General features: G+C 34.4%; 1 protein-coding gene across 1 annotated transcript in view; it reads left to right on the top strand.

Annotated features, from left to right (window-relative positions):
- Nucleotides 1–13200, top strand: part of SASS6 (SAS-6 centriolar assembly protein) — a 38515-nt gene that overhangs the window by 22850 nt on the left and 2465 nt on the right. Inside the window, exons 15-16 of the mRNA XM_019747014.2 lie at nucleotides 10745–10842; nucleotides 13026–13120. Coding sequence (XP_019602573.2) covers nucleotides 10745–10842; nucleotides 13026–13120 — 193 coding nt within the window. The remainder of the gene's footprint in view (nucleotides 1–10744; nucleotides 10843–13025; nucleotides 13121–13200) is intronic.

The following is a 13200-nucleotide window of genomic DNA, read 5'->3' as shown; positions in this document are numbered from 1 at the left end:
CATTCGGGAGCTCAGCGGCAGCTCAGCTCAAAATGCCGTGTTCAATCTTAGTTGCAGGGGGCGCTGTCCACCATCCTTTGTGGGACTTGAGGAATTGAACTGGCAACCTTGTGGTTGAGAGCCCACTGGCCCATGTGGGAATCGAACCGGCAGCCTTCGGAGTTAGGAGCATGGAGCTCTAACCACCAGAGCCACCAGGGTGGCCCTCAACTTCTCCATTTTTGTTCATTCTTCTACTTATATCCCCTACAATTCTCAAACCTAACTAGGATTACTGACTTTATACTGCTGGTATATTAGTTGTGGTGACATTTTTTGGATTCTTTTGCCAGGACTTAAAGGTCTGGTAGGGCAGGGTTATAGAAAATTCTAAAATGTAGTTCTGACATTATTTCAAATAGTATTTGCTTAGTAATCCCTCTAATCCTTGATGTATTTCCTAAGGCTTTTTTCTACCCATTTGAATTCTTAATTATCATTCTGATTACTAATATTCTAGATTTATATATTGTTTTCACATGTATTATTTTATTTCCACAATGATGTAATCCACCCAGACCAGCCATTGATTTACATACATAGTTATTACAATATTGACTATATTCCTTAGGCTATACTTTATGTCCCCATGACTTTTGTGACTACCAAGTTTTACTTCTTAATCCCTTCCTCTTTTCTACCCACCTCTAACCACCCTCCCATCTGGCAGCACTCAAAATGTTCTCTGTATCTATGAGTTTGTTTAATTTGTTCTTTAGGTTCCACATATAAGTGAAATCATGACATTAGTCTTTCTGTCTGACACCACTCAGTATAAGATCTTCTAGGTCCATCCATGTTGTTGCAAATGGCAAGATTTCGTTCTTTTTTATGGCTAAGTAATGTTCCATTGCATATATGTACCACCTCTTGTTCATCCATCCATCCATCGATGAACACTCAGGTTGCCTCCATATTTTGGGCATTGTAAATAACGCTGCAGTGAACATGTGGATGCACATGTTCCTTCGGAGTAGTGTTTTGGGTTTCTTTGGATAAATACCTAGCAGGGGAATTATTGGATCCTTCTTTGTCTTATAGCCTTTGTTTTAAAGTCTGTTTTGTCCAATATAAATATTGCTGTTGATATAAGTATCTCCAGCTTTTTATTTTGTTATCCAGCTTTTTGTTTTGTTTCCATTTTCATGAAATGTCTGTTTCTATCCCTTTACTTTCAGTCTCTGTGTGTCTTTTGATCTGAACTGAGTCTGTAGTAGGGAGCATATATAAGGGTCTTGTTTTCTTATCTATTCAGCCACGCTGTCTTTTGATTAGAGCATTTAATCCATTTACACGTAAAGTAATTGTTGATACATGTGTAGTTATTGACACTTTTTCATATTTTTATGTTATTTTTTTTCATCTCAAAGAAGTTCCTGTAACATTCCTTATATTACTGGTGGTGATGAATTCCTTTAGCTTTTTCTTGTCTGGGAAGCTCTTGTGATTATAAATGATAGCTTTGCTGGGTAGAGTAATCTTGGTTGTACATCCTTGTTTTTAATCACTTTGACTATTTCCTGCCAATCCCTTCTGGCCTGCAAAGTTTCTATTGAGAAATCAGCTGACAGTCTTATGGGGACTCCCTTGTAGGTAACTAATTGCTTTTCTCTTGCTGCTTTTAAGATTTTCTCTTTGGGGGCCAGCCCGGTGGCTCAGGCAGTTAGAGCTCAGTGCTCCTAACTCTGAAGGCTGCTGGTTCGATTCCCACATGGGCCAGTGGGCTCTCACCCACAAGGTTGCCAGTTCAATTTCTCGAGTCCCGCAAGGGATGGTGAGCTCTGCCCCCTGCAACTAAGATTGAACACGGCACCTTGAGCTGAGCTGCCTCCCATATGGCTCAGTTGGTTGGAGTGCGGACTCTCAACCACAAGGTTGCCAGTTAAATTCCTCGAGTCCCGCAAGGGATGGTGAGCTCTGCCCCCTGCAACTAAGATTGAACATGGCACCTTGAGCTGAGTTGCGCCCCCTGCAACTAGCAACGGCAACTGGACCTGGAGCTGATCTGCGCCCTTCACAACTAAGACTGAGAGGACAACAACGTGAAGCTGAACAGCACCCTCCACAACTAGGATTGAAAGGACAACAACTTGACTTGGGGAAAAAAAAAAAAGTCCTGGAAGTACGCATTGTTCCCCAATAAAGTCCTGTTCCCCTTCCCCAATAAAATCTTTAAAAAAAAAAAAAAGATTCTCTCTTTGTCTTAACCTTTGGCATTTTAGTTATATGTCTTGGTGTGGGCCTGTTTGGGTTCATCTTGTTTGGGACTCTGCGCTTCCTGAGCTTGTATGTCTGTTTCCTTCGCCAAGGTTAGGCAAGTTTTCTGTCATTATTTCTTCAAATAGGTTTACAATTCCTTGCTCTCTCTCTTCTCCTTCTGGTATCCCTATGATACAGATGTTGGTACGCTAGATGTCTCAGAGGCCCCTTAAACTGTCCTCATTTTTCTGGATTTTTTTTTATTTTTGCTGTTCTGATTGGGTGTTTTCTACTACCTTCTAAATCGCTGATTCGATCTTCTGCTTCATCTAATCTACTGTTGATTGCCTTTAGTATTCCATATTTTGCCATGTATAATGTGCACAGTTTTGCCCAAATTTGTGAGGAAAAAGATGCACATTATACATGGGTAGTACTAATTTTGTATCTATATAAATGTTTTTAATTCTTTTATTTATGCTTATGAGTTAAAAGTGTAATCCTAGAAATCAATAACTATATCCATATGCAAAATGATACCCTGGGATATGATAATCGGTTTTGTTGAACTTATGGTGACCTTGCAATAATGAAGAGTCTTGGCCTTCTATGTGTAAATATTGTAAATTTGTTACGGTACATAAAATTTCTTGTACCTTGTATCTGTTCTCATGTTTTGTAATTATTTGTTATATAAAATTTCTTGTACCATAATATGTTAAAAAATAAATGCTAAGATTCCTTTATAATATACAAAACAAGTACCTAAATTTAAACAAATGAAAGTTGAATTAAAAAATTAAAACGAGGGATATCCGGTTGGCTCAGTTGGTTAGAGTGTGAGCTCTGAACACCAGGGTTGCTAGTTCTATTCCCACATCGGTCAGTGAGCTGCGCCCTTCACAACTAAATTGAAGACAACAAGCTGCCACTGAGCTTCTGGAGGGGTGGCCAGATGGCTCAGTTGGTTAGAGTGCAAGCTCTCAACAACAAGTTTGCCGGTTCAATTCCCACATGGGATGGTGGGCTGCGCCCCCTGCAACTAAGATTGAAAATGGTGACTGGACTTGCTGCTGAACTGCGCCCTCCCCTAGATTGAAGGACAGTGACTTGGAACTGATGGGCCCTGGAGAAACACACTGTTCCCCAATATTCCTCAATAAAATTAAAGAAAAAAATTGAAATTAAAGATTTTTTTCCCCTGAAAGTTTGGGCCAAAAGGTGGGTGCGCCTTATACACGGCAAAATACATATTCTTCATTTCAGTTATTAGAGTCTTAATTTCTGATTGGTTCTTTTTTCATGTTTTCAATCTCCATTTTTATGTTTCATATCTCTTTGTTCAAGTTCTTCCTGGATCATTGAGCATCCTGATAACCAGTGTTTGGAACTCTGCGTCTGGTAGATTGCTAGTCTCCATTTTATTATTTTCCTATTTTGGGCCCTGTCTATTTAGTCTCTTTATGGTGCCTCTTTTTTCTTTTTAATTTAACACTTTACTATGGTGTAATTTACATACTATAAAATTCTCCCATTGTTAAGTTTACAGTTCAATAACTTTAGTCAATTTAAAGAGTTCTGAAACCATCACAACAGTCCAATTATAGAGCATTTACATTTTCCTTAAAGGGTCCCTAGTGCTTTTTTGCAGTTAATACATACTCTTGTCCTCTAAGTAACTACCAGTTTGCTTTCTGTCTCTATAAATTAGCCTTTCTACATTTCATATAAAGAGAATCATATAATATGTAGTTTTTATTGTCTGTCTTTTTTCACTCCATATAACATGTTTAAGGTTTATCCAGAGATAGTGTGTGTCAGTAATTCATTTCTTTTAATTGCTCAGTTGTGTTTCATTGTATGGATATGCCACAGTTTATCCATTTGCTATTTGATGGACATTTGGGTCATTTTCAGTTTTTGGCTATTACAAATAAAGCTGCTATGAACATTTGTGTACAACCTTTATGTTTCTCTAGGGTGAGTGAATACCTAGGAATGGAATGGCTGGTGGCAAATACTTTATTTTTAAGAAATTGCTAAACATTTTCCAAAGTGGTTGTGCCATTTACTATCGTCAGTCTGAGAGTTCAAGTTGTTCTACGTCCTTGCTAATGCTTGGTATGGTCAGTGGTTTAATCTTAACTATTCTAATAAGTGTATAGAAGTCTTCCATTGTGATTTTAACTTGCATTTTCCTAAAACCTAATGAGATTGAGAGCATCTTTCATGTGCTTATTTGACATCAGTGTATCTACTTTGGTGAAATATCTATTTGAATCTCCTGCCCACTTTTAAATGAGGTAGTTCAGCATCTTTTCATGTGTTTGACATCAGTTTGTCTGTTTTGGTGTCATATCTATTTGAATCTTTTGCCCATTTTTAAACTAGGTTGTTCATCTTACTATTGAGTTGAGTTCTTTATTCTTGATAAAAGTCCTTTATCAGATACATGATTTGCAAATATTTCTCCCAATCTGTGGCTTCTCTTTTCATTTTCTCTTTCAAAGCACAAAAGTTTTAAATTTTGATGAAATTTAATGTGTTTTTTTTTTTTTTTTTTTCCCTGTGTGGATCATGCTTTTGGTATCATACTAAGAACTTTTTCCAACCACAGGTTGGAAATAAGATATATGATACTTTGTGAGTTACTTTTTATGTATGGTGTGAGATAAAGGTCTAAGTTCTTTGTTTTGTTTTTTTGTATGTGGCTATCTAGTTATCAATACCATTTGTTAAAAATATTATCTTTCCCTGTTGAATTTCTAGACACCTTTGTTCGAAATTATTTATGTAAGAATATATTTCTGGACTCTCAGTTCTGTTTCACTGATTACTATCCTAGTGCCAATACCACACTGTCCTGATTACTGGGACATTATATTATATATTAAAATTGGGTAGTGGGACTCCACCAACTCTGTTCTTTTTCAAAATTGTTTAATTATTTTATATTTTAGGTCCTTTATTATTTCCATATAAATATTTGGATCAGCTTGTCAATTACTAGAAACTTGTCTACTTGGATTTTGATAGAGGTACATTGAATTTATAGGTCAATTTTGGAAGAAATGCCATTTTGACAATATTTTGTCTTCCAATCCATGCTTAATATTAAATGTCTGTTTATTTGGGTATAATTCCTCTCAACAACTTTTTGCAGTTTTCAATGTATAAGTCTTTATTTTTTAAATTAAATTTATTCCTAAGTATTTTATTCTTTTTGATGCTCTTATGAGTGTAATTGTTTTATTAATTACTTTCTGAGCATATTCATTGATGCTGTATATAAATGTAATTGATTTTTGTAGTTGTTTCTGTATCCTGAAACTTCTGAAATCATTTATCAAACTCATTATAAGTGGCTTTTTATAGATTTTGTTGGATTTTTTTACATAATCATGTCATCTGAAAAGAATGATAATTTTACTTTTTCCTTTCCAATCTAGTTGCCCCTTATTTTTTTTCTTTTCTTATAGCTAGAACCTCTAGTACAATTTGAACAAATGTGAGAGCAGGCATTCTGGCCTTGTTCCTGACATTAAGGGCAGAGCATTCAGTCTTTCACCATTAAGTGTGTTAGCTATAGGTTTTTTCTAGATGCAAGTTTTCAGATCAAGGGATTTTTCTTCTATTTTCCTAGTTTATTCACTGAATTTTGTGAAGTGTTTTTTCTGCATTCATTGAAAGGATCATGTGGCTTTTCTTTCAGCAGTTAATAGTTGGATCATGTTGATTTTCAAATATTATATCAGCCTTGTATTCTTAGGATAAACTTCACTGATCTAAATGTTAGTCACGTCTAGTTAGTTGATTTTATTTAGTTCTTCTATTTCTTTGTTGACTTTCTATTTATTTTATCAATTACTGAGAGAGAAGTATTGATATCTTCAATTATAGATGTTTTCATTTCCTCCATTTTACTATTTTATCGGTTTTTGTTTCATGTATTTTGAAGCTCTTCTGTTAGGTACATATACACCTTTAGAATTTTTATGTCCTCTTGGTTAATTGTCCCTTTCTTCATTATGTAACTTCTTTATTTTTGGTAATTTCCCCTGCTCTGAAGTCTATTTTGTCTAACGTGAATATGGCTACTCAGTCTTTCTTATGATTAGTGTTTCCATGGAATATCTTTTTCCACCCTTTATATTTTGTACCTATGTATAGCATATTTAAAATAGTTTTCATGTAAAGAGCACATCTTGCTTATTTCCTCTGATTTTTACTCCTTTGTTTCCACTTTCTGAATTATTTTGGATCATTTGAACATTTTTAAATATTCTGTATGATGTGTTTTTTTATTATCTCTCTTTGTATAGTTGTTTGTTTTTAGTGGTTTCTCCATAAATACATAGATGAGGTATGATAAAAAAATACAGTGAATATTTAAATTTTAAAAAATTTATTATAGTAGAAGACACATTGCCATTAATCCCCCTCAAAATACTCCTCTTTGCTTCTAACACACTTATACCCTCCTTTTTGCCACTTTCTGAAGCAGTTCTGGAAATCCTCTTTTGTGAGTATCTTTATTGTGCAGTCGTGGCTGCCTCTATGTCCTGAATCCATTCAAAACATACTCCTTTCATGGTCATTTTGACTTTGGGAAAGAGCCAGAAGTGGCATGGTACCAGATCCGGTGAATAAGGTGGATGAGGACACACCATAATGTTTTTATTTGGCAGAAATTGCCATACCTGAAGTGATGTGTGACACGGAGCGTTGTCATGATGGAGGATGAAACCGTTTGCCCATTTCATGTTAATGCGTTGTTGATCCTTGATTTATGGCACACTTTAAAACACACCTTCTCTCAACCGTAGCTCACACCTGACTGACTGCACCGAACAAGTTGAAACTTGTCACAAACTGTTACTAAGGTTCAGTGTGCCTCTTCCCATATTGAAGATCCCTGCCTTTCCATGGGATGGCACTGGGCAGCAGCATTCACCAGGTTTTGTGATCACAGCTCATATTTACCTTTCCACAGTGTGTATAGAATTAATGTTTACTGCTTCAAATGGAATAGAAATTCTTTACCATCATATACTTCCTTTACCTTCCCCCCTTTATGTTTTGTTATTTCATGTGTATTATATTTGTGAAACGTCATTAGACAATGCTAAAATTTTTGCTATCAGTCATACATATTAAAGTACTTGAGTGGAGAAGCATAGTCCATTATATTTATCCACTATTTGCCATTTCTGTTGCTCTGCTTACATTCCTGATGTTCCATATTTCCCTCTGATATCATTTCCTTGAATGACAAAACATTCTTTAGCATTTATTTTAGAGGGAGTCTTCTGGCAAAGAAGTTTCTTTGTTTTTAAACTGCATTTAGGAACACCTCTTTTCCACCTTCATTTCTGAATGATATTTTCTCGATACAGAATTCTGTATTTATAGTTCTTTTACTTAAGCACTTTAAAAATGTTGTTCAACTACATATAATAGGTTCTTTTTCTCTGTCTGCTTTCAAAATTTATTTTTGTTTAGTTTTCACCAGTTTCACAATGATGTGTCTGAGCATGCATTTCTTTGACTTTATCCTCTTGGGTATTTGCTAAGCTGCTTGAATCTATAAATTGGTATCTTTTGCAAAAATTTGGGAAGTGTTAAGCCATATTTCTTCAAATTTTTTTTTTCTGCACCACACTCATCTTTCTGGGACTCATAAGATATGTAATTTAGACCTTTGTCTATTTTTCCATAGGTCCACAAGGATCTGTTTCCTGTCTTTTCTTAAATTTTTTTTTCTCTGTTTTTCAGATTTGATCATTTCTGTTGATCGATCTTCAAGTTCCATTCTGTTTTTGAGTCCATTCAGTGAATTTTTTTCTGATTTTAAATTTCCATTTGTTTCTTTTTAGCATTTTCTATTTTTGTTACTGACTATTCTTTTACATTAGTTTCAAAACTGTTCACTTTGAATACCTAAAGCATGGTTATAATATATGCTTTTAAGTGTTTTCCTGGTAATTCCAATATTTTTGTCATTTTAGAGCTGGCATCTATTGGCTTGTCTTTTCCCTTGTGAGTTGCTTAGATTTTCCTGGTTCTTTGTTGAGTGATTTTGGATCGTGTCCTGGATCCAGTATTGAATATTATGAAACTCTAGATCTTTAAATCCTAAGGCGAATGTGAAATTTTTTTGTTTTGTTTTAGCAAACAGTCTTGTTAGGTGCAGGTTCTAAGTTCTGACTTGTGTTTGTAGGCTGTGGTTTCTGTTAGTTCACTCTTTAAAGACGTGGCTTTGGATCTCTCCATCTGTGTGCCATCTAGTGGCTGTTCTGTGACTTGGGCAGAGGTTTCCCCCATAGTTGAGTTCTGAAAGTTTTTGTTATGCTGATTAGTTAGATCTTGCGTGTCCAGCTCAGAAGTGACCCCAAGAGTTCATATACAAATTTATCAGATCTCTTTTTTTAGTTCTTTTTATGATTTGCCCCAGATTTTCTGAATCCCCGGGGTTTCTTCTTCCTGGTCCTCTGGCTGGAAAGCATGGTTCACATGATATTGTCCCATTGAGATTATTTATTTTATTATTATTTGCTTTATTTTATATGAATTATAATGCTGTCTTAGAGTTCACTAATCTTTTCGTCTGTAGTGTTTAATTTGCTGTTCTAGCCAGTGAGAATTTCTCACTTCAGATGAATTTTTCATCTCTAGAAGTTTCATTTCATTCTTTTTTTTTCTTCCATTTTTCTCATACTTTTGATTTCCATTAAATTGATTGTAGTTATAATTGTTGAAATATCTATGTTCTTGTTCTTTCATGTCTATCATTTCTGGGTCTGTTTCTATTGACTGATTTTTCTTGGTATGACTTAAATTTTCCTACTTACTGTCATTTACAGTAATTTTTGGTAGTGTGTGGAACATTGTCAGTGTTGCATTGTTGATTGTCTGGATTTTGTTGTCTTCCTTTAAAGAGTGGCATGTATTTAAGATACTTGTGGATACCTTTAATCCCTTAGAAGTATTTTTGTTTTGTTTTGTTTTGTTTTGTTTTGTTTTGTTTTCTTTAGCTTTATTATGGTGCATCTAAAGTAGCTATTACTCTAGGGATAGTGCAGCCCTACTATGAAGCTCTGAACCTTCATGACTCTCCACTGAGTTCCCTAAGTGATTGCTGAGGAGTCTCCATTTTATCTCCCTGGTTGTAAACCTGGGAAATCATTCAGCTTAAAACTCCCATCTTTACTTGCCCCGTCTTGTGGAATTTTACCATATGCATGTGCCAAGTATTCGGTGCAACTCAGGGGGGCCCAATTCAGATTTCCAGATCTTGTTCTCTGGATAGCTCTTTTTATCAGAGCTCTGCCCTATAACCTTCAGCCACTCTAACTTCCCCCAACTCTGATCTTGGTTGTCTTCATTTAGCAATTACGTTCTCTCTTCCTACAGTCAGGAAGTGGCTCCAGTTAGAAAGGTGGGTTGATTATGGAGATCACACTTCTCTCAGATTTCAGAGTCCTGCACTACCTATTGTCCAGTATTAGAGAACATTCTTTTTGTGTATTTTGTCTGGTTTTCTGATTATTTTTGATTGGTGGCTGGAAGCTATATTATGTATTAATATCTACTCTTAATTTTCTTCACTCTTGCATGTTTATAAGCAATATTAAAATCATCTTATCTCACTTTAAAAAATCCTATTTGTGTTTAATGTTATCATGTTAAACATGTAGATTGATGTAGGGAGAACTGATATTTTTAGAATATTGAATCTCGATAGACAAGTACAACAGCATTTACCTTTCTAATCTATAATTTTATCCTATTATGCTAGTATCTGTCTATTCATATTTTATTTGGAGTTTTTACCGAAAATAGATACTGATTGTTTTCTTGTGCCTTTTCTTTTTGTATACAAGTAGTCATGATTTTTCTTCTTTGATCTATTAGTGTGGTGATTTATGTTTATGCATTTCCTATTATTGATTGCAGTTATACATTCCCGGTATGAAACCCATTCAGTCGGTCATTATTACTTTAAATATACTGCTGTATCTTCTATGCTGATATTTTGATTTGGACTTTTGATATAGATTCTTGGCTTACTTTTGATTATTTCAAAATTTAAATGCCTAGCCCTCATGTAGAATTCTTAAATAAATACAACATAGGCTTTGAAAGTTCTTGAAAAGGGAAGAATTCTCAAAATGCATGAGGTGAGTGCATCATTGTGGAACTTGGTTCCTTTTAGCACTATTACGCTTATTTAAATGTATGAGTGTCCATGGTTTTGTTTTAAAATAATCGTTAAGAGAATCATTTTGTGCTGTTCATCTTGTAGACAGGATCTTTTTTTGTCAAGGAGAAATAGGACTTTTTATTAAATCTTCTCAATAAAATGTATTTGTGTTATAAACTATAGGTTGAACCTGTACGTCTGTGGTCTAGATTTATCAGAAAAAAAAATTAACCATCTGTCTCCCTACTGAACTGCTTCAGTTCTCACTAATTCAATTACATGAGATGTTTTCTCTCTTCACAGGTTCAGTTTAACTTGCAATTTACAAAACCAAATACATCATTAGGAGATGTTCAGTCAGGAACAACTATTAGTATGCCTTGCTCAACTGATAAAGAAAAGTAAGTACTATTGACATAAAATTTAATGTTTGTCATTTTGAAGGTCATCTTAGAGAATTTTTATTAGTGCTTGAAAGCTATGATGTCTGCTTACTTATATGTGATATTTGAAGTTGATTGATGGTCAGTGGAACTTGAGTCACTTTGAGTTATAAGAAAGGTTTTCCATGTTTTTTTTAAACTATAGATACAATTAGATGTATAGTAAAATTTTATTTTTTTATGAAAGACTTTTTTACATAACTGTGTGAAGTAATCTGAGAAAGCAGCTAGTTAAACTGCTAGAATTCTTTGTTAAATAAGAGTGAAAAAGGGGGGTGGGGAGGAAGAGCTTATTAGATTGTCCCATAGCTACTAACATAAATGAGCTTTAATGCCAATTTGTGACTACTGTTTTGTCTACTCAGAGATTCATTCCTGTTTTATAGATCTTAAACAGGTTTTTCACAGCGAACTTTGTTGAATCAGTGAGTTGTGGCTGAATTAAACAACTCACGTAGGCAGACTTGGCTCCCTGGGCAGCTGCCATTATGCTTCCTTATTTACTTAAAAGTTAATGGCTTTAAGGCCTGTATGTTGGCACTTATTATCACGAGCTGTCACCTTCCCAGTATCTTTCAAACTAAATTACTAATATGGCTCAAAGAGGCTTATCTGAGCTTTTTGGCCTTATTCCTGGGCTCTTCTAAAATTGTCACCAAGACGAGTGTTAAAATAGTTAATGTTTGTGAGCCTCCTTTCTTGAAAAAGGTCGGAAGTCTTAGAGGTCCTGAAATGTATATATTTGTTATATTTAATGTCATACTTGTACAAGAGGGAGAGCACCTGGAATTCATATTAATGGTAGAACACCATAATATTTATATATATACCGTGTTTCCCCAAAAATAAGACCTAGCCGGACAACCACCTCTAATGTCTTTTGGAGCAAAAATTAATATATGACCTGGTCTTATTTTACTATAATAAAAGACCGGGTCTTATATAAAAAAATAATTAATATGTACATTAATCTTTGTTCCAAAAGACGTATTAGAGCTGATATATATATGTGTATATGTGTGTGTGTATTTTAAACTTTTATTTATTTTAAGTGTTTTTCCAAGTCAAGTAGTTGTTTCAGTCTAGTTGTGGAGGGCGCCGCTCATAGTGGCCCATGTGGGGATCGAACTGGCAACCTTGGTGTTATGAGCATCACGCTCTAACCAACTGAACCAGCCACCCCAATATTTCTATATTTAATTACATCATACACAACAAAAGCAATTTTACTTGCAGAAAATATGGTCGTATTTATAGTATAAAATCAAATGTGTCCATAAAATTAGGAATGTTCAGCTCTTTTCTGAATTTCTGTTTAAAACTGGTTTGTTCTTTTATGTGTTGTCAGCTGGTAAAAAGTGGCAGTGGGCTTCAAAGGTTAAAGAAAAAAAAACATTAAAATGTAAAAAAATATCTAGTCTACCTAATTCTTTTCTGAAAATTGGGAAAAAGACCATCATTTAATTTTAAGGTTATAATGTTATTGTTTTTCAAGAGCTTTTAATTTATTACAAGCATACTAATAGAAATTGTTAACACTGGAGAGATTTGGAAAGAAGGAATATGGTATAGAAAAGGGAAAAACACAACTACAGACATTTTTTTTTTGAAATTTCATATTTGTATTCATCTACCAGGATTCCTATTGATAGTGTGTATTAATATTTAATAAAGACAACTTTGAAGCACTCCAAAATTTCAGAGAGCTATTGGTCAAAGAAAAAAGAAATCATTCATTTTAAGTATAGGATGAGATAGGAAATAATAAACAATATTAATATTCTCAAGGCAGGTATACATATATTTTTCTTCCATCAGGCATCAGTTGTGCGCTGTTTAAAATTTTATAGTACTCATAGAATGTTCATTTCTCCCACATGCCTTATACTAGCTCTTAGAATTTTTAGTTTTACTTAATATAATTTACTTTTTACTGGGAAGAAGGGTACTTTGACTTATGTGTAGGTAAATGATTTGCTTAAGGAAGCAGAGAAGAATGTGATTTTTTCGGGGGGCAAAACTGTAAATATAACTTACCTTATTGCATATATATCGATTAGATAAACATTCAAAATTAACTACTAAAGAGAAAATAAGACTTTGTTTTAAAAAAAGTAAATAATTACTATTTTCTTTTTGAGTGGTGAAAATTTAGGGCTGGAATCCAAATATCTGAAGAAAAGGGAAGACAGCATTCCTTTACGTGGACTCAGCCAAAATCTCTTCAATAATCCAGGTGAGAAAACATTTCTGAAATAGATTGTTCTCTGCGGTTTAAATAAATGTATGTATAAAGACTGGAGTGAATATAATCTT

Source organism: Rhinolophus sinicus, linkage group LG14, assembly GCF_036562045.2.
Source record: "Rhinolophus sinicus isolate RSC01 linkage group LG14, ASM3656204v1, whole genome shotgun sequence".
Lineage (NCBI taxonomy): Eukaryota > Metazoa > Chordata > Mammalia > Chiroptera > Rhinolophidae > Rhinolophus > Rhinolophus sinicus.
Note: the sequence above shows the minus strand (reverse complement) of the source record. Positions and strands in the feature narration are given on the sequence as shown.